Source organism: Elgaria multicarinata, chromosome 6 (genome assembly GCF_023053635.1).
Source record: "Elgaria multicarinata webbii isolate HBS135686 ecotype San Diego chromosome 6, rElgMul1.1.pri, whole genome shotgun sequence".
NCBI lineage: Eukaryota > Metazoa > Chordata > Lepidosauria > Squamata > Anguidae > Elgaria > Elgaria multicarinata.
In genome coordinates this window covers 34809596-34832086 of record NC_086176.1, presented here as the reverse complement: position 1 = coordinate 34832086, position 22491 = coordinate 34809596, and the positions used below count along the sequence as shown (strand labels likewise).

Genomic DNA, 22491 nt, shown 5'->3' with positions numbered 1-22491 from the left:
TCTCTACAGAGAGTATACTCTAATTGGGGCACTGTACCTGAGAAGGTCCTCTCCCACCTGCCTTAGCTAACATGGCAGAGGCACACACTGAAAACCCTATATATTCCTTCAACTATGCCATAAAGGTATTTTAAAGAGGTTCAAATTAGCACTTTGAATTGAGCCCAGAAACAGACCAGGAGCCCAGGCAAGTGGTGCAGCACTAGGATAATATGATCATAACACTCAGAATTAGTTTGTAATCTAGTGGCTGCATTCTGAATTAACTACAGTTTCCAAATCAGCTTCAAGGGCAGGCTCACATCCGTTGCATCACAGTATTCTAGAAAATAAATCACAAACCCATTCTATCTCTGTCCAGGTAGGACTACACCTAGCACACCAGCAAAACTGATAGAAGACACTGTGCATTATGGAAGCAGCCTTTGGAAAGTACCGTACTACTCTACAATGCCTCATTCAGAATACCCTTAACGAACTTCCAAACCTCCTAGAAGCTAGTGAAGTCCTTTCCATTTTAGGAAAACATTCAACTTGTAATTTTAATTGGTTGTTTTAATTGGTCTCTACTTTTTTAATATTTTAAATGTTCATGTTGTTTTTGTGTTTTATGTTATACTAGCTGTTTTTCCCAGTGTTGCTCAGATCCCTGAATAACGTATAGTAAGGAAGCAGGTCTTCAGAGGACGAGGGGAACTTTTGTGTACACATGCTATGAACTCCCTAGTACACAGTATTATTTTTTTTTAAAGATGGAGTTAAAGATGAGGACAGGGTAGTGCAGTCCCTTCCCTCTCTTGCACGCAAAGACAGGGAAGGGACTGTACTAGACAAGGCAGTCATGCACAAGGCAGCACTAAAGCCTCCCAGGGCAGGAGGGGAGAGGGGAAGGAGGCCTGAGGTGGCCACTTACATCACAGGCCACTGTGATAATGGGGTTGGGAAGGAGAGGGAGGACTTGGCCATTACCTGGGAGCCACCCCAAGTGGTTCTCTCCCTACCACCATGATGCTGCGGGCACCTGCGGCCTTCCTCATCCCACAGCGTTGGTGCTATGTACGTTGGGGACTCAGCCCATGCTACCTTGCTGAGGACTAAAGGGAAGTGGCTGTCAGAGGATATGTCCAGCTTTACCAAAGGCATGGTTGAAACTGCAGCTGTTACAGCGATTTCGCAAGATTGTCCAAGTGGCTGAGCAACAAGGTAAGCTGTAGGGTTAAAATATAGGGTGTAAAAAATATCAACATCTCAGCCTTAATTTCATGTTAAAAGTTATAATTTAACAAGTTACGTTAAAGTTATGATTTTGAGTGTCTCATTTATTTGGTCTTGTAGTATCTAAAATGATCAAGATTTCATAGAGGTTGCTAAGTATGATGATGAAAATGAATGCACATGCATGGATTCCAGTCTTCCTTAACCTGGCTCCCTCCAGGTGTTTTGGACAACTCCCATCAGCTCCAGCCAGTATGGCCAATGGTCAGGGATATTGGGAGTTGTCATCCAAAGCATCTGGAAGGGACCAGGTTGGGGAAGGCTGATGTATGTACTCCAAACACCTTGTCGACAATATCCAAGTCAATCTGAGCGCTGATGTAAATTACATTGCTCTACCATAAGAAGTCTCTAGTTCAATGGCAATAGCATTAGCTGGTGTGACAACAGGATTCCCTGGAAAACCCATACTATTGGCATCGAGCTAGAGGTTTCTTATACTAGTGCAGCACAATTTAAATTAGAACTCACGCTGACTTGATTACTGCGCTGAATGTTTATACTATCAATAACTTCTGCATATCTACAGCTCACATCACTATGAGCAGAAAACAACCTCAGAACACGTTTTGCTCACACTAGTATAGTTTAACTATTTATTTTGCAGGAATCTTGAGCAACAACAGCAGCTATTAACTCTCCTTTACTGCATATACAAAAAGAGTGAGGGGGCGAGGAAGAGGAGACTGCAAGTGATTTGACACACTACTCTGCTTCTTAAAAACTAGATCATCGCTATTTAATCATCCATTCCATTTGCTGAAATTAAAACAGCATTATTCCATAGACTGTTTGCTTGACAACATAATTTGTGTGCTGTGTTAACTTTTACTATACTGCCTGATTTGTAGAATTATTTTGCCAGACAAAGAACGTCTACTAAAAGTTGTTAATGTCGCCATCAGATATTTACAGATATTTTACATTTAATAGTACAGTACAAACAGGATAAATTTATGATCCATTTTTCACATAGTTGTTGCTTAAATATATCCTTATAAAACCAAAATCTTACTTTTTGGGGGGAAAGGAAGATATACCGTTGGCAGATTGACAACCGCCAGCTCGACCAGGTGAATAAATACAAATACTTAGGAATAACAGTCCAGAGTTCGGGATCTTGGTCTGAGCACCTAAAAGTAACAGCTTTATCAGCCAATGTAACTGCAAATGCTATCTTCCATTTTGCAGCTGGGCCTGGGGGGGAAGATGACAGCTCCCCTAATAGAACTGTTTAAAGCTAAATTACTCCCACAGATCCTGTATGGGGCGCCTGTATGGGCCCATGCAGACATTGCACCATTAGCGATTGAGCAACATAAATTTTTAACCAGAGCGCTTGGGGTCCCCAGATCAACATCCAAAGATATTGTCCGGCTGGAATCAGCGTGTCACTCAATTCAAATGTTAGCTCTAAAAGCAGCAATCACCTTCTGGCTAAAGATACTGTTCCAGTTGGTTTCTCCACTGGTTATGGCCACACACGAGTATATGGGGAAAGATTCATGGGCAGAAAAGATGAGTCATTCCGTAGCCAAATTGGGCTGCTCATAAGTTTATCTCCTTACAAGAGGGTTTGATGGGGCTAAAGAGGAGATCTCAAGAAGACTACGATTGTGAAATACAATCATCATTGGCTGTCATCAAAGCGAGCCATTCAAATACGATATACAAAAGTATAATTACTGCCCCGGGAAAAGCCCCTTTATACTTAACTTCTGTTACCTCACATGAGTTGAGATGGTTATTTACCCGGTGCAGGTTAAATTCACTCCAGTTAATGGAGGTGAAAGCGCGTTACAGGACCCATCCACACACTAAAGCTGACTGCCCAGCCAGCTGCCCCAAAACTGAGGACATGACACACTTTCTAGTTGAGTGTCCAGTGTATGTCGAGCTGAGGAAGCAATACCTTGTGCTCCTGATTCCCGGGTTCAACCACATGTCACCTAAAAATGTAACTCAGATATTATTGTTAGGCTCTGATCATTATATATCGTTCAGGACTGCAAAATTTGTACAGCGGGCGCTGGAGGTACGGAAGCTTCTGTTTGCCATATAGGATTAAATTTTACTAATCTGAGATTACTTGCAGGCCAGTACTGGTACTGCAATTGAGCCTACTATCAGTTTTATATTATTAGCTTGTATTATTCTTCTGATTGTGGTATGATGGAGTATGGATATGCTATTATGTTATTATGTTAATACGTTATTTTGCCACTATTTTATTTGTTTGCGAATGGCCTAGTTGGCTAACAAGCAATAAAGATTCAAGATTCAAGATATATCCTTAAAGGAACACATGAAATATTGCCATGGTACAATACATTTACATCTCTTGATTTTAGATAACCTAATAAAAGATGTGCATTGCAAAAGATAGGAAGAATTGGTTTAGACATAGAACAGAGCTTCAGCTTTCTTAGTACCTTTTGAAAATTAGAGTTAAGTTCTTGAAACTGGGCATAAGTTTGAAGTGCCCAACTTACATCATTCTATGGCCACAATTTAGTGCTCCTGGATAATCAAATGCTGTGCAAAGCTCCCCCTGCACCCCTGTTCTCATGACATGTGAACTAGAATCACAGAATTGTGGAGTTGCAAGGGACCACAAGGATCATCTAGTCCAACCTTTTGCAATGTTCAGGAAAACCAATTAAGCATCCATGAGATGGCTGTCCAGCTCCTTCTTAAAAACCTCCAAAGATGGAGAACTCACAACCTCCATAGGTAGACTGTTCCACTGTTGTACAGACCTTACCATCATGAAAGATTTCCTTATTTTTAATCAAAATCTAGGTAGCTGTTATAGCCATTATTTCAGGTCCTAATTTCTATGGAAATGGAAAATAGTTTTTCACCATCTTCCCTGTGGCACCCTTTTATGTACCTAAACACTGTTAACATGTCTCAGTCTTCTTTTCTGCAGACTGAACATCCCAAGTTCCTTCAACCTGTCCTCATAGGGCATGTTCTCAAGTCCCTGTATCATCTTTGCTGCCCTCCTCTGAATCTGTTCTAATCCCCCAATGTCCTTCTGGAAATGTAGTCCCCAACTATGTAAATTGATTAGGGCTGCCTTCTCCAGCATGGTGCCCTCCAGATGTTTTGGTTACAGTTTCCATAATCCATGACCATGGTGGCTGGGACTGTTGGAAATTGTACTCCAAAATATCTGGTGGGCACCTGGTTGAGAAACTAGACGATGCTGTGGCAACTGGGACATAATAATCACTAAATATGAAAGAAGGTCTTACGTTATTTTCTTTAAAATTTTCATTCTGTTCAAGCATAATTTTCTTCAGTAAGGAGTCATTACTACCGGGACCTTTTTTAAAAAAGGATTGCCAGTCAATCATATTTTTTAATGTGCAAGTAGCATGCAAATTACTATCTTCACCAAGAAATGAAGCAAGGGCCACATGTCACAAATCAGGTGCACAAGTTTACAGAAAAGCCTAACAAATATTTTAGAACGATGAATCCCTTGAACAACATGTTTAACAGTGAAAGTACTGCAAGGATCTACAAACTGCTGCTGGCACTGGTGCATGTGGGACTTCATGTCCAACCGTCAGTAAAACCAGGACTAATTCCAGCCTGCAGCTGTGGTTATTTATTTATTTATTTATTTATTTATTACACTTATATACCGTTCCCATAGCCAGGGCTCTCTGGGCGGTTTACACAAATTCTAAAATTGAGATAAAAACAAATAACTAGGTTATTTGTATGCCTAGTACATACAAATGCTATTATTGGTTTGAAATTATATTATATTTGCACCAGTTTTAAAAACAGTGGCCAGCATTTCATTTACACATTTAATACACATGGGTGTACATGTATTGTACGTGCAAGCACAAACATCTGTCAACAGAAAGAACTGTCAATATTAGGTTGAAAAGTTTTGATAGCATGATCACGTCTGGTTACTGCAGAATTTTGAGGCCATAGAACCCACCCACCCCACCCACCCCAGAAAAATGGAAATTTTGAAAAAAATGAAAAATTAGCAAAACTTTTTTTTCCTCAAGCAATCTACAGATCAAAGCTCACTTTATTGCTTTAAAACAGCCTTCCCCAACCTGGTGCCATCCAGATATTTTCGGCTTCAGCTCCCATCAGCCTCAGGCAGCATGACCAAAGGTCAGGAATGCTAGGCACTATAGTCCAAAACATCTGGAGGGCACCAAGTTCTGGATGTCTGCTTTAGGAATATAAAGCAGCCTTTCTGTTCCTGAAGTTATTGTATGCATAACTTAGTTTGCTCATAAAGTTATCACTGTATTTTAAGTCTTGAAAGTAAACTCAGTTAATACATTTGTAATTATTATCTCAATAGATTAGAACTACATTAAATGACTGCTATAGTAACAGAAGTACAGCACACTATAGAACAAAACCCAAACTATCAAGAATGCATACTGGAAAACCGAGTATAAATGTCTATCAGTAAAATATACTTTAGATCAATAATTTTAATAAGGAATGAAAGAACTAACTATGTTGGGAATCTTACAGAGGGCTAATAAAAACATTCTTTCTCATGGCTTCATTATTTCTATGCATTTTACGTCTTTAATCTCTCTGTAAACATGTTCTTATTACGTAGGGCATGTCTACACTATGCATATATCCCAGGGCGTCTCTAGGTCATCCCTGTACATCCAAATGATGCACAGGGGATCCCGGGGTCAAGTAGGGACAACCAAAGACTTTCCAAGGGATAACTGGGACCGTGGATTTCCTGGTTTTTCCACAGTCCTGGGACACCCCTGAGGACCGCAGCTGGTGTGGCGAATGGTCACAGGTCGCCCTTTCTTCCCCATGAGTATTGGGGCTCTGGAAACGAGCATGGAGCTGCATGGGGGCAGTCCGTGCCCATTGCAAGTGGGGAGCAGTTGCAAGTTTTTTTGAGGGGGGGTTAAACTTACTTTGCAGTGGAGCACAATTGCGCTCCCATCTCTGTTCCATGAAAAAAAAAGGTGCCCACAACATCCCTCCTTAATTCAGGATGTCACACTGCCATTTGGACACTGGGGGTGGATCCCGGAAGCCAGAAAGCCCAGGGTCTTCCCCCCTCCCTCCCGGAAGGCTCATAGGTGTAGATGAGCCCATAGTTTTTAGAAATCATTTTTGGGGAAGTAAAGGCTGGGTAACAATACACAGATACCTTGACTTAAATTCTAAAAGAAAGTATTTCATAATCCATAGCATAGCTGTTTAATTTTTTTGAAAAAACAAAAACAGTCCTCTGAAAAAAAAGGATTTCCCCCCTGTTTTTCCTATTTTTTCCAGGCAGGGGGAGTTCCAAAGCCTTCATATCTCTATGCAGGACACACACAGAGAGAAGGTCCAGAACTAACAACATAAGTAGTTCTCATAACGATTTGCTTCTTTTCAAAATGATTAGAACATTTCAACCTTTAAATCACTGGAAATCACTAATGTTAATTTAGGAAAAAGCTAAAGTTTTCACAAAGACACAATAACTCTTTTCCATACTATCTATTAAAATATTTGCATAAACTGATAGGTGGATGCATCACCCAAAAAATTAGCTCCAACAAGAAGATGCATGAGTTCTTTGTTATCCTTTAAAAATTAGGACATACCAACATGGAAGTTTGCCAATCCATCACTTACATTAAAACTATTAGCTATGCCTTGATCCAGCTAGAATTAAGTATTTTACAATGTGGGCTGAATGGCCTGGTGGTTGTTTTATAGTTCTTTGTTGGAAATCCAGAAAGCCTGGCTGAAGAACTTGCGCCTTCACAACCACTTCTGCTTGGATTCCTTTTAACATAACCAGACCAACATGAACTCATCTACCAAATGAAGCCTCCTCCCAAAGTGAATTCCATACTACCAAAGCAATCCAGAAGACAAAACCCAGGGACCACACTAAAGCAATCACAGAGCATATTTGCTAAACAGGACAATATGTTTACAGCGGATACACAATTGTATTTATTTATTTGTTTGTTTCTTGTATTTACCCCACTCTTTAGCCAAAAAAGGATCACAGAGTGTATTAAATAGATTAATAATAAAAATTAATTTTAACTCCTATACGGTTATTTCTAGTGTTCCTCAGGCTTACATCACTGCTTTCAGAGTCACTAGACCCAGTGACTTTACCACAACATTTTCTTATAGGAAGGCTTCCACTTTAAAAACAAACAAACACTCAAAGAACACTTAACATTTCCTCAAACAAGGACAGACATCACACCAAACCATGGTTAACAAACCTTAATTATGGTTTGAGATAATGCCTGAATTGACAATGCATCATTATGGCCTTTGCATAAAAACAGGTTTTTTGAGAAGATGGAAAAAGAAAGCAGTTGGCCTGAATGTTTGTTGAAAGGTCAAACCACAGTGCAGGTTCTAGACTGGAGTTACTACAAACCATGGTACAGTACAATGTTTGAACTGAGTCAACCTTTTTTTATATATTTTGACACATTAAATTACAGAAAACCTGGGTTGCCTGCTGGGTGTATAGAGTTACAGCCAAACTTGAGTTTCTAGTATGTGAAGTTGTATGAAACCCAAGTTTGAATTTGTTGCTTTCAGACTGGTTCACACTTAACAGTCACCACAGTATGGATTGTGTATGGGCTGTCGTAACATGTGAACCCTGTGCTATGGTTTAACTATGGTTTGTTAACCATGAACAATCCAAGAAGAAAACCCATGGTTTGCTGTTGAGGTGTGAACTCTGGGTTGTTTGTGGTTAACAAATCATAGTTAAACCACAATGCAGGGTTTTCACTTAATAGGGTTGTTGTTTTGAGAATAAAATGGAGAGTAGGGGGATTATATACACTACCTTGGGTTCCTTAAGGAGGAAAGAAGGCAGGCTATGAATGTAATAAATAAATAAATAGATGACTCTTTTCTAACAATATGAATGTTGTTCTTTTCTGTAAAGTCTGTGAAGGGTAAAATTGTTTTTATTTATATCATATAACTACTGCTTTTTCGTCACATATGTCCCTCTCAAAGCTGCTTACAGCCCATGAAAGTAACTACATATCAGGACAAACACATTTATTTGTTTGATCATGTATGATGTGGGGATTGGGTGGGACAGGTAAATACAGGCAAGTGGAGCCCAATGCCATACCTTGCTCCATCCAGCTTTAGGCACTTTGCTCCCCAGTCCAGCACTGGTAACAAAGATGTGTGTATGTGTGTGTGTATTTCAGCTCATATCACCTGCACACACTTTTTTTTAGTATAAAGCGGGGGGAGTCTAATTTTTATATGAATGAGGAATATATCAACATATCTATTTTGTCCCATGCACACCCAGGCATATTTAAAACCTATTTATTTCAATAGAAGTAGATACACATAATTCCGCTTAGAATTAATCTGTAAGTACACCACATTTAATATCCATGTTTAAAGAGTACACCGAGGTTTATGGAGATCTAAACCACGTTTTAAGCAAAAATAGAAGCAGGTTTTTATTAGGTACTAAACAGACACCCTAAGAAGATTTTAAAAGCTTTTTCCTGCCAACTTTTTTTCTTCATTTTTTCAAACAAAAAAATTTGGAAATTTGGAAGAACAGTTGCGTGGGTGGGGAAGACTGCTAAGGAGTATTTTCTTTTTTGAAACTAGTGAAATGCACATTCCAACAACACAGGATTTTTTTTAATACGGTGGTGCATGTTGCCCAAACGCTCCTGCTACAAGCAGGCATGGCTACTTTCTATCTATTGTTTGTTTAGCAATACTTGTGAACTAGGAACCCCAGTTCATCAGTCCCCTGATAAACCAAAGGCAAGGACAAGGCAAAGTTCCTGGTTCACACATCATGGTAAGCAAACCACAGATGGAACAGTCCATGGTTTGTTGAGCCACTTCCACTTGCATGAGCATGCTGTGTTCACAGTGTGATACATGTGTAGAATTGCAATATAAGGCATTTTGAGGCTGCACTGCTATGCAGGTTTATCTGGGAGTAAGCGCCACTAAACACAGTGGGTAGTTTATTTGTAAACATACAGAGGACTGCTCTGTAAATTGTATAAGTATGTCAAATATCACAGTTTTATATGTCAAGCTACAAATGACACATTTTATGTTGTTAAAGCAGTAAAATTAGTTTAGGTTTGACAAGGAAGTCCACAATGCAGTTTTCCCAAAAAGTCCATTCCCACTAACCAGAAGCCACAGAAGAGGTACCCCAATGCCTAGACTTGCAAAGGAACTGCCCTGCAGTGTTCCCCACATTGCTAAGAATTGCTACATCAGAATAGCATCAAAAACCATGTTATGATGGCATAGAAAGCAGATTGCAATATGCTTGAATTGATACAAGATGTCTATGATAGTCTTACTAGGGCAGGGAGACTGTACTGGGATTCGTGAGCACCAGTATGGTGCAGCGGTTAGTATTAGTCTGGAACTTGAGAGATCTGGATTCTAGTCTTCACTCAGCCGTGATGCTCACTGGGTGACTTTAGGCCAGTCACTGATTTTCTGCCTAACCTATCTCACAGGTTCGGGGGGGGGGGAGAGAGAGGAGGAGGCTCATGTACGCCACCTTGGGCTCCTTGGAGGAAAGATGGGATATAAATAAATGAATAAAATATGAAATAAATTAAATATAAAATAAATTCAATTATATTTCCAGTAAAATTCAGTTCCAAAAATAGGAAGCCAATGAAGTTGGCTTTCAAGTCTTGTTGCATTCTCATCCCACTGTCCCACCAAGGAAGTCAGGGTAGCACACATGATTCCTCCACCCACACCATCATCCTTACAATAACCCTGTGAGGTAGGGTCAACTAGACATGATATGGGAACTCCATGTTTGGTATTCAGTATCTTTTTGGCTCAGTTCAGACACCACGTTTCTCAATAGTGGTTTTAGAACTCCAACGTGGAGTTTTTACACCACCATTGAGAAATGTGTTGTCTGGCGGGAAAACTCCATGCAACAGTGGAGATTTTTTGGAAAACACTCCATGTAGAATATCCACACTGTGCAGAAGAGCGTTCCTGCACAACCGTTGGGTGGGCAGGCTCTGTAGAGTTTTCCGTTGCGCTGAGTTGACTTTTCCCAGAGTTCTCTGGCAATAGCGGCGAAAGTAGGGAGTGCTGCTCTAAGAGATACCATTGGAGGACAGGGGGAGGGGAGCGGGGGGAGGAACTGTTAATCAAACACCACATTGAATTTGACTCAACTCCACGGTAGCCCACAGTCACACAACAATGGAGTTAGAATATGTTGTGTGGGGAATACCCCCTAAAAAGTTAACCATTGAGTGGAGTTTTCACCCTGCATTGATTAACGTGTTGTCTGAATTGTGCCTCTCTCTCTCAAAAAGTAGGCGAGGAGGATTTCAACAGGAGCTGCATAGCAGGGAGATCCAACTCTCTCCACCCATGCCACAGCCCTGATGTACACAAATACAGCATGTTCAGAATAACGGTACTGAATAAATAGGTTTGAACACTATTACATGTTGCGCTGCCCTTTTTTTTTTAAAAAAAAAATAAGGTTTTAAAGAAAAACAGATTATACTGAGACATATGGAACTTGTTATACTTCTGTAGGGACCATTGGTCATAACGCAGTCAGCCTAAACCTATAGCCGTCTGTATGCAATCTTTGTGCTAATTTTGCTGCATTGAAACTCAAAACCAAACGATTTCAGAATAGTTAAAGCAACAGCAATATAAATACAGGCATTAAGTGCTTTCTAGTTGATTTGGTGGAAAAACCAAAAGCAATTTTAGAAACTGGGAGAGTATGATAGGAAGAACACCCAGAGTAAGGACTAGACATTGAAAAAAGTGTGTAGCTGCTGCACAACATTGACAGCCAATGATGTGGAGGGACAAGGGTAATGTAAAACATCATGACTTCAATAACTTGTACTAAAATGTTACAAGAGCAAAGAATCACATAGCTGCCATTTTCTGTGGTAGCTACTTGTTTATACTAATATTCAGCTTGGCCCCAAGAAAGCACATTACAGGACAGTTCAGAACCCATAAATGTTGAGTAGCATTACATGATCTATCACATCAAACTGTTCTTATTTTACTGAGGCATGTATGAGATTAATTGATACATAAATTAGTTCATGAACTGTAGATTAGAAAGAAAATTTTAAGCTATTCATTTCTTGTGAAAGTGCTAGTGGCAGAGTTATATGTTCCAATTCATCCAAGATGCTTAAGACAACAAAGCCATTTGTCGGTGTAATGAAAGAGATCCTTTTTCTTCATACACTATCTCCTATATAGATATATTGTAATTTTTCCATTAATAGCTCATTTAAAAACTAATCTACAAATTCACAGTCCAACCCTAAGGGTCCATTTAGCTTCAGTGCCTCAACCAATACTACTAAACACCTATTAATGCATATAAAAGGAAGTACAGCCATACAGGTTTATACCACTTGCATAAATATAAAATAGGCTGAAATATTATCTTACTACAAATGAAAGGTACAATCATCTTCAGATAAAGTTCAGTTACGATCCACCTTAACAATTCTAATGAACAATCATTTTAAAAATCTTATTATTTTAAGGCAAAGTGGAGAGAGAGGGTGGATCATTCCAACAATGCAAAGAAATAAGGCAGAAGGTATGAGCAGGAACAATATTATTATTATTATTATTATTATTATTATTATTATATTTAAACAGCCTTAGGCCAATGAAATATACTCTTTCCAGTGTTTCAGCTGACAAAGCTGAACTACTAATTTATGTTTTAAAGACAATCATATAAAACTGGAAATGTGTAAATTTTCTTACCTAAATAAGAGCTACTCTGTACTCTATGTATTTTCTTTATTAAAAGTTAGTATATACTATCGGTTAAGCAATGGATAGTAAAAAAAAAAATAGTGGAATACTAGAAATTTCAAGCATGTCTGCCAAAGATATATAGCACCAGTATGCTGTTCCTACTGTGGCCAACCAGCTTCCCATGGGAAACCCACAAAAAATGACATGACCACGAGAGTACCCTCCAACTCATGTTTCCCAGCCACAGGTATTCAGAGACACACTGCCTGTGATATTGGAGGTAATATATAGCCACCAAGACTAGCATCCATTGATAGCTGTATCCTCCCTAAAGCCTTGCCCTCCTTACTAACATTCTTTGAACTCATATGTTTTTAAGGATTGTCTCTTACTAAAACATCTATTTTTCTATTTATATGAAGGAAATTCAGGAGAGAGAGAGAGAGAGATGCAATGTAATAGAAAATTGATGGTTAAAAAAGTAGCAGCAAAAACAGAAACTAGGATAGTCTTAATCGCCATAGATAGTAGCTTGGGCCAATGGCTCTTCAGCCAAATGCTTAAATCTACAGTTCTTCCAGGACTGAGCAGGATTAGTTGCAGCAACACATAATCGTTAGGGTAGAACTGTTGGTGTGAGAGAGGGAAGAATTCAAAGTCACTAAGTGGAGAAAAGACAGCAATATTGCACTTAGATAGATTTATGTTGTACATGTCCTTCTCATGCCATCTGAAAAGCCATCAAAAGAACTACTCATTATCTGTTACATCAAGCAGAAAATATATAATTCAGTATTGTAAATGGTAGATTGCATAACTTGCAGTCCAATAAACAGGAATACTTTTAAATGAAATTTAGCCTCTTTGGTCAGTTTACTATAAACTCAGTTATTCAATATGAAATGCTGGGACACCATTGATACTGAAGGATAAACTGTAGAAGTTTTGCACTGGCCAACATCTACCAGTCACAAAGCTAAAGTAAGCCTCTTTCCCTCACCAGCTCACATGGGACATGTTAGGCATCAACATCAGACATTGATTTTAACAGGAAGTAAATGGTGGGTTGCTAAAACAAATCGGAAGCATCACTAGAGAGCACTCATCCTCTGCCCTTTGACTCATAAGAGGTCAGACACAACCAGAAAGATTTCTGGCATGTCACTTGATCTCTCATTAGTTTTGTTAGGCTACAAAAGCTGAAGTCAACTGCACAGGTGACTGGTGTATTTAGCACAGCTTTAAGTCCAAGCTACATATCCCCAGTTAACAGAGAAGGTGCTCTTACAGTCTTCGAATGATGTGTAATTACAATATGACAAGTCCTCTCCCAGGCTATGCGAGCTGGCATTTTTCCTAGTACTCATCACATGGAAGTGCAAACCAACAATTAATAATAACAACAATAAAAACCAAACCAGTCCCACACAAATATTTTAAAACAATGGCCATAGGGGAAGGGGGTGGGGAGAAACGCAGCAGCACACAAAACACATCCTGGAACTTCAGCTGTCTGCACCAAGCACACATCTTGTTGCACACCCTAGAATATAATGAACACACTCCATACCACACCTAGCAACAATCCCCAGGTCTGAGCTGGAGAGACATGTTCCCTTAGGCTGGACAGAAAATCATTAAGCCTGGGGAAACAAGGCAGATTTTCACAAGTCACCACCACACCACAGAAACAGGCTTCAAGAGGTAAGGATGCAAAACCCTATGCACTTTTACCTGCAAGGAAGTCCCATTGATTTCAAAAGGACTCACTTCTGAATAAACATGCAGAGTATTGCACTATAGAAGGAAGTAAAACCAACAACTTGTTACCATTGATTTAAGTTTATAATTTCATTGACTGGGCAAAAAGGAAAAATTACCCAAGCTTATCATATCCCTTTGTTGGTGTCTACAACCCCTGTGTGTGTATATATATATAGAGAGAGAGATAAATAGATCAAATACTGAAGGAAGTTATCGTTACTTGTGGATATTTTGTTCTACAGACTGAAAAAGCAGAAACAGATGAAAAATAATATTATGGGAAGGCTCTTGGACAACACTGACTATGTAAAACCACCATATGATAAACCTGGTACTGTAGAAGAAAAAGATTTAGTGGCTTCTCTTTAGATAATATTTAGGTCGTTTTCAAGAGATTGCAAGTTTTTGAAGAAGAATAAAGCTCTTACAAGGGGAGCAATACACATCTTATACTATTGGCTGGGTAGTCTGAAAGTATATATTTTAACATGTTGTATTAAAAGATTTTTTAAAAGTTAACAGATTCTCTTCCTTCTCTCCTATTCCTTTCTCTTTATTCATACCTCTATATTTTCAATAATTTTCAAACAGCTTTAAGCAGAATGGATCTATTAGGAAACTGTTCTAAGAGGCTGTAGAAGTTCTAGATGCCAATAAAGATTACAGATTAGACAGATGATAACTGGTAACTATTGTGTCTACTTAGATAAACAAACCTGTTCACAAACAAAGCACCTTATTGTATTTGTACTGTTACCTCCACTAATCCAAATAAAACAGTCAAGACAACAGCTTGGAGGTCAAAGGAACCAAAATTGAAAACAAAGGCTTCCTAAAGCTCTTGAAATCAAAGGAAATATCACTCTCATCCCTTTGTATTTTACTGCCACTTAAGTGTTCAGGATTTTAATTTTATGCTGGTAACCACACAAACCCAAAACCATAATCCAAAAGGTTGTAAAAACAAAAGCTGAGCATATATCCAACCTAAAACTTGCAGCAGCAAACACTTTCAGATAATACTTCCTTTAAACCAAGTACATTTACTATTCAAGAGCAAAATTCAGAACAAAACACAAAAGGTAGCGGAGGAAGAAAAGGTGGCATCAATAAACAAACAACCCTAATCAACATGATACTCTCTACCTCCAATGAAAGGTAGAGACTATAAACACTGTCAGTGAAAATAATGAACGGGAATACTACAACCATTAAAATCAAAGGCAACCTTTGCCCGATGAACTGCAGTTACAGACAGCAGAGATTAAACATCATTGCAACAGCAACTGAATACAGACATTGCAAGGGGACATGAATAAATAGCATTGATATAAAATACCCAGGCATTAGTTCCTTCACTGTCAAAAGCAGCTTAAGTCTGCCTTTGTCACCCCCCACTTGAAACTGCAGCAAACCTATCAGCTCCAAGATCCAAAGCCTTACAAAGAGACTCCCCCACCCTTGGTACACCTGAGGGTCATTTTCTGTCAGGCAACCAGCTATAATCCTTTGCAAAGAACAGCCACTGCCACTGCTTTCCAGCACTGAGAATATGCAAGCAAAGCCAGGAGTTTGAAAGGCAATTGTTTCCTTTCGCCCCCTTATGCAAACACATTAAATGGGGATTTATCAAGACACCTTTGTGCTGAAGCCCTACCTCTTTTTGGCCTAGGGAAGCTGTCATGCAAGTGAAAGACGACTTTCTCCACAAAGTGCTGAATGTTACTATGCTCTGGTCCTCTTACGAACACCATCCAATCGTGAGTAAAACCCTCCACTGTGGGTTTCTTCCTCACCTGGGCTCGGTGCCCAAGCTCCAGTTTCACCTGAACAGCACACTAGAGAAAAAGAAAGAAAAAGAGACATAACAATGAGCGGGAGAGAAAGACAAGGACCCCCCAAACCCCACCCCTGTAGATTTCAAGCGTTCCTGAAAAGAACAAAAAGGAAATACACACAAAGAAAATAGCTGTCCACTAAAGGTGGCTGGGAAACCCGTCCTTTACCCCTTAAAAAAGGCATCTCCACTACTGGAGCAGCTGGGATTGTAACGGAATGTCGTCTGGAATAATGCGATCAAGACAAGGACTGGGTATAGAATGAGGAGGGGGGGAGGGAAAGAAATAATACGGGGGAAGAATCCGAATCTCTTTCTTTGAGGGGATTCATCCTGACTGAAGCTGTGCGAAAAATAAATAAAATGCAAATAATCATCACTAATAAAATATGTTTTGGGCTCACTCATTACATTCACAGTGAGGCTGGCATTTCGATTTACATTTGAAATGGGCTGAGCGTGTAGTGCCCACCGAGGCAGAGATCCACATCCAGAGTAAACAGCAGAAGAGGGTGAGGGGGTGGGAAGGAGAATTGGAAGAGGAAAAAGGAGAGGAGAAGAGAAGGTGCAGTGATTTAAGTGGGGCTTTAAAAATAATAGTAATAATAACAATTTTATTTTAAGGAGGCGAGGCTTCATCTCTCACAGGCACCTAGCTAGCATGCATGCAGAAAGGGGAAGAGTGTTCGGAGGAGGAGGGGGTGCCGCCGGCTGTCACAGAAGCCACGCCGGGGCGAACGCACCATCCTGAGAGGCGCCTTCCTGAGCTGCGAGCCAGTCCCCTGTACTGTACTCACGGCTCCCCCTTGGCGCGCGGCGGCGACGGAGGCAGCGGGTTGCTGCTGCTGCTGCTGCAGCAGAAATATGGCTGGATTATTATCCGCCTCCACTGTGCGTGTGTGTGTGCGCGCGCGCGCTTCATGCATACAATTGCACACAGAGAGGAGGGCAGAGTGAACGTCGCCGGCGGAGAGCGGGGGGGAGGGAGAGAGAAGGAAAAGAGAGGGAGAGGAGGAAGCCACACACGAGAGGGGAAGGGGGGGGGCAATTCTCCCACCCCAAAACCAACCGCTCTCTATAATTGGCAGCACTAAATGGTGTCTGGGCAGCGCGAGGAAGAGAGTTGGGGGAAAGAGATTGGCGGCCGGGGAGGGAGGCGGTTGCATGTACTCACCGAACTGGCCATGCCTGGGGGCCTTGGGGTGTCTTCGTCTCTCCCCGCCCCCACCCCTTCGGCTCTAATTCATGAAGAAACGGAGAATGCGCACAGGAGAGGAGAGCCCATGGCGGACATTCTCGCTCTCCTTTCTCTTTCGCTCGCTCTTTATTTTTTATTTTTCCTCCGCCGCTGCCGCCGCCTCAGCAGCAGCAGCAGCCGTCGTCGCCGCCGCCACCTCCTTCGCCTTCTCCCTTGTCTGTCTCTTTGCTCGCTCCCTTATTAAACGGAGCCCCCGGCTCGGGCTGCTGTGAGCGACCAAGAGCATGCGCCCTTGCTGCGCCCCCCCTCCTCTCTCCCTCCTTGCCGAGCCCCGACACTCTTCCTCACACACGGACGCAACACAGGGCCAAAGGGGAAGAAGGAGAAGGAAGCAAAGCCAGTCCAAAACACCGTCAGGTCGTCGTCGTCATAATATTAATTAATAATTACTAATAGTAAAAGCGCTATAGAAGAGGAAACACGCGTGCAGGCTGGGGCCACACTGCTGCAAAGAACTCAGCCAGCCTGCCGGCCACCCCGCCCCAGCGCGCGCACGCACACACACACATATACACACACACACAACACTTAAGTGCAGCGCCTTAAAGTAACAGGTTTATTGAACCGGGCGGTCATGGAAGGGACAAACTGCCCAGCCCTCGGTATCCAGTCCTGAGATCTGACCATAAAAACCGGATTTTAAAAACTGCTGGAATGTAACCAATGTCAAGAACCTTTCTTAGCCCCTAGCTAAATTTTAAAAGGCTGGGTGGGGGCGCACTTGCGTGATGAGGGAAAGCGGCTGGAGTTTCCCTTGGCTTGGATTTTTTTTTCTTCGTTTCTCTCTCCCCCCCAAAACAAACAAACAAACATCTTTTCTTTTAAATAAGAAAGCGGAGAAGGAAGAAAAGAAGGAGGTGTGTGTACGTGCGCGCGTGTTTTGAACACCTTCGAATGGCTCTTTCATCAGTACGGCAGGAGTTACTAATTAATATGGTGATTTTTATTTATTTTTAAATAGCAAGTTTGCCACCACGGTGCTATTGAAATAGTTGGCATTTATTAATCAAACGCCAGGAAACAAACACTTTGGGAGGCGAATGAAATATCTATCCTCGCTGGGATGTACGCGGGAGGAAAAAGTTAAAACGATTTGAGTTAAATTGTCTTTGCTAATAAATAAATGCCCTGGATGAAACTCAGCAGCCATAGGAAGTAATGAATCTTCTACGTCTATATTAATTGGCGTTGATCCAATTCCAAAAGAAAATTAGCTTTGTGTTTCCTGGAGAGCCAGGTTCAAATCCTCCCTCAACCATGAAGTTCACTGGGTAATCTTGGACCAGTGACTATTGTCCTTCACCCTAATCTACTTCACTGGGGTTGCAGGAGGGGGGATAATATAATATAATATAAGGTATAATATAATACAAAACAAATATTCATTCAGCTTTCCTTAACCCCCCCCCCCCAAAAAAAGTGGAAGTCAACTCCTAAAACAAAATTCAGAGTCTTAAGCCTCTATGAGAATCCTCATCTTTTGATTTATTCCCTTAATTCAGTTTTCCTCAATCTGGCACTGTCCAGATGTGTTGTTGGGATAGAACCCACAATATTGCCCAGCCAGAAGGGGAAAGTGAAAGGCAAAAGGAAGAGGGGCCGACCAAGGGCAAGATGGATGGATGATATTCTGGAGGTGACAGACTTGACCTTGGGGGAGCTAGAGGTGGCAACGGCCGACAGAAAGATCTGGCGTGGGCTGGTCCATGAAGTCACGAAGAGTCTGAAACGACTGAACGAATAAACAACAACAGATTTAATTTATTCAGAGTGGGTTGTGGACTTGCAGGAAGCATCTTGTGCATGCTCAGAGGTTTCCTCCTCTGTCATTAATTCTTATGCCCCAACACTGAGCAAAATAATAGGTTCTGGGGTCAATCCCTAATTCAGATTAAGTCCTCATGGCTGGCATCCTAAAAACCACTGAGTGTGTCTGGATGTGAAGACTTTTACCTTTTGATCATGTTGCGTCAGCTCTCTAGTAAACCCTCTTTAGGAACACGTGGAGTGAAGTAGCAGTCTCAAAATAGCAAATACAGCTAATTCTTGACTGTAATGGGTATAAACTGTATTAGAAACTTGATGCGCTTTAGCAGCCAGCAAACATAATCCATATAAAGACCAATAATCTGGTTAGGTTCCTGAGGGACAGGAAACTATCCTCTTGTCCCACAGCTATTCAGATAGATATTCAAGGCTGGTTAATGTCTAATCTGTTTGGGTGGGGGTGGGGAAGGTAGTGGCAACATTGTTGCATTTCAGGGTTATCTTTCTATGGGGAGGGGGAGAATCAAGATGTCTTCCAGCCACTAGCCAACACTACCCAATTTGGCTTCTATTGGCTTTAGGTACCTCAAATTAACCCACGGTTTTGCTAACATACAGATTATCACATTTTTCTTTGCTTCTGCATTCTGCTCCACAAGGGACCTGTGTGTCCTGATGAGTGCTACAGACAGAACTAAATAACTGCTTCCTTCTGTGCTTTCAACAGGAGAGCAAACATGCTTCCTTGTCCCTGCAACTTGGTGCAACCTGAGAGCTTTTTGCACCAAGCACTACCTAACCTAATTAAGTCTGCATAATACCTCCCCTCATTCCATTTTAAGATGATCACAATCTGCAGATAAGGGCTTTTCTATCTTGCCTGTGTAACATTCTTTTCTCCCACCCCACCCTGCACTTTTTATGCTTAATGTCCAGTTTTACAATGAAGTTGAAAGTCTACTCACTTACTTTGTGGCCTTTGTGCCCTAAGAAAGATTATTACCCTACTGTGACTTTTTGATTCCCTCCCCCAATGGACCAGCATGGCTTCCTCCAATTTTTGATTACACCTTTCTGTAAGAGGCATGCAGCACAATCAAATGTGGGAAAGTATGCAAAGTATGGCCTAGGGAAGGAGAACACAAGTTTTCTGAGAAATGGGGGTTGGGAGCAAATTTCTAATAGCTTCCTATTTTAATTCCCTCCCCCCCCCCCCAACAAAGATGGCACTAGCAGTGCAATCCCATGTGAATTTACTTGGATGTAACTCTTGTGGTGTTCAGCAGGGCTTACTCTCAGGTTGTCTCTCCTGTGATTTCAAACAGATTTTATAGAGTATTATAACCACGGTAATTAGAAGCAAAATACATAGTAAAAAGACTCCTGTAATCTCTAGATCTCTCTTTCCATTAACAAAAGCAAAGCCTCCTTTATCTCACTGGGCTCCCTTACTCTTATTTTGTCAAAGATGGAATATCTGTAAGTAGGCAGTTCTCCGATTCATCCCAGTAGGCAAGGAAAATTGAAGATACAAATTCATGCAGCCCTAAGGGACTTTTGCTCTTGGCAGACAATTCAGCAAGAAACCCATGTGCCTGAGTTCCATGAGGGAAGGCTGGATATGGAGTAACTAGATAATAAATAGCAAACTTTTGGGTCTGAAGAGAATTCTGTGTAGCTTCAAAGCTTGTACATTCAGTCCTGCAAAAATGGATCCTTACATTATTTTTCGTAATTAAAAAACACACATTGTTCTACCAGCTGAAGGATGTCTTGTCCTGCTCCTGCAGCCCCCTGCATGCTGTCCAAATCTGCTCTGGAGGGCTCCCCAATCCTACAGAGCAGATTTGGGGGTGTAGGTGTAGGTGCTACAGTGGGGAGGAAATGGCAAAGAAGTCCTGTTCTGCCACTGGTATCTTTCCTCTGGCTGAAGGACAATTCTGAATCTAAGCCTCTCTCTTTTGTCCCACATTTACAAAGGTTTTGTATATTTTTTGTTAAAACTTTGTGCGTGTATTTAACAAGTATCCCCCTATCACTTTTTAAACTCTATTCCACATAACCCCAGGGTTCCTCAGAAGCTTATATAGATCCTTGATTTAAAAGTCAGTAACAGTGAACAAGCCTCCCTGAGATACAGGTCCCCATCACTGACAGTTCTCTCTAGAATGTGCAATTACAGGAGAGCAGTGGGTGAGTTCTATCATGTTTTTTATTTATTTATTTAGTTAGTTAGTTAGTTATTATATTTATAGATCTGACTGAAGACAAGATCAACTGAAGACATTTTGCTGCCTGAGGTGGAGACGCAAATGTTGCCTCTCACCAGTCAAGATGCTCAGTAGCCAAGACCAACCAAGTTATTTTGGCACCTGAGGCAGAAAATCCCATGAGCACCTCTCTCTCAGCAATAAAAGTACGATAATAATAAATGTATAACTAATAACTTATTGCTTTGTCATGGCACCAAAAATCTATTGCCTAAGGCAGATGCCTTACTCTGTCTAATGGTCGGCCTGGCCCTGCAAATCAGATGTGACACAGGGTTGTGTGTAAATCTCAACGTACTTAAAGAACAAAAAAATAGCTCTTATTTCTTCCCTGAGGAGAAGAAACAAATATGGGTGCCTCTTAAGTCTTTTCCTCCCACAGGGAGAAAAACAGCTCTGGAGTGGGGAAAGGGCTGCAAAATAAATGATTAAGGAGCCTCCCCTTTCCGCCATTCCAGTTTCTTTGCTCAAAAATGCAGCCTCTCCAAGCTGCTCTTGGTTTCTTTCTTAAGGGGAAATATGCAGTGCCCTGAAGTGACAGCAAGGCCTTAGAGCCATTGCATTCCTGTAACTCCTCCTGCAAATTTTTTACTATAGCTGTTTTCATAACTAGAGAAAACACAAGATGCATTTCTTTTTCTAGTTCCTAGATGTAGCTCCTGCAAGCTTATGTGTGTCCTCATTTCAAATATAAAATAACTCATGTGCAAACAAGTTTAAAATCTTGCAAAATATAACGTCAGCACCAGCGCTTACAAACTTGGCCAGTGCCTCATATGGACTGAGGGTACTTCTAGACAAGAAGTTTCTTTTGTTGTGGCATTGCCCTGCCTCTTTCACATAATTCTAGTGCTCAGGGGTGGGAGTGTTTTGAGATGTTCTTAGCTTCCACTTTCCACACACACACACCACACTACTGCTTCTGCCTTTTTTTCCTTTTTCTTTCAACAAAAAAATCTGTTAAGGAGTAAGAAGTCAATAACCGCACAATATCTTTTGACTGGTGGTGCTAGGAGCCCTCCATCTTGAAGCACCCTAAGTGTGCACCCTACAACTTCTCCCAAAAATCGATATAGTTGAAAAGTGAAAAACACTACCTTAGCGTATTAACATCCAAATTTAGGCTCATTGAATGGTATGGGATGAACTGAGGTGACAGATATGGACTTGATCTGAGGTACTGATGCAAAGCAGATATAGATTTTGTCAGCTACTTCTATGGGAGACTGAAAATCTCATAGAAGTAGGATATCAAAATAGTAAAACATTAAAAGAGAACAAAATCAACTCAAAATATGGAAAGGGAGGCACTACCACAGCAGACCTATGGCAGGGAAATGTCTATAACAGTGTTGATATTAACATTCAAAGCCCTAAACGGCTTGGCGCTAGGTTAGCTAAAGGTTCATCTGCTCCCATATCCACCTACCTGGACCCTAAGGTCATCTTCAGAGGTCTTTCTCCAGGAGTCCCTGCTGAAGGAAGTGATGCGAGTGGCTACCAAGAAGAGGCCCCTT

General features: G+C 41.0%; 1 protein-coding gene across 2 annotated transcripts in view; it reads right to left on the bottom strand.

Moving 5' to 3' along the window:
* MLLT3 (MLLT3 super elongation complex subunit) overlaps positions 1-17159 on the bottom strand; it is a 142556-nt gene extending 125397 nt beyond the window's left edge. For both annotated transcript variants that reach the window (XM_063129217.1, XM_063129218.1), the window contains exons 1-2: positions 16854-17159; positions 15500-15680 (exon numbers count right to left, since the gene is read on the bottom strand). In XM_063129217.1, coding sequence (XP_062985287.1) covers positions 15500-15680; positions 16854-16865 — 193 coding nt within the window. In that variant the 5' untranslated portion in view covers positions 16866-17159. The remainder of the gene's footprint in view (positions 1-15499; positions 15681-16853) is intronic.
* Positions 17160-22491: the final 5332 nt, after the last annotated feature.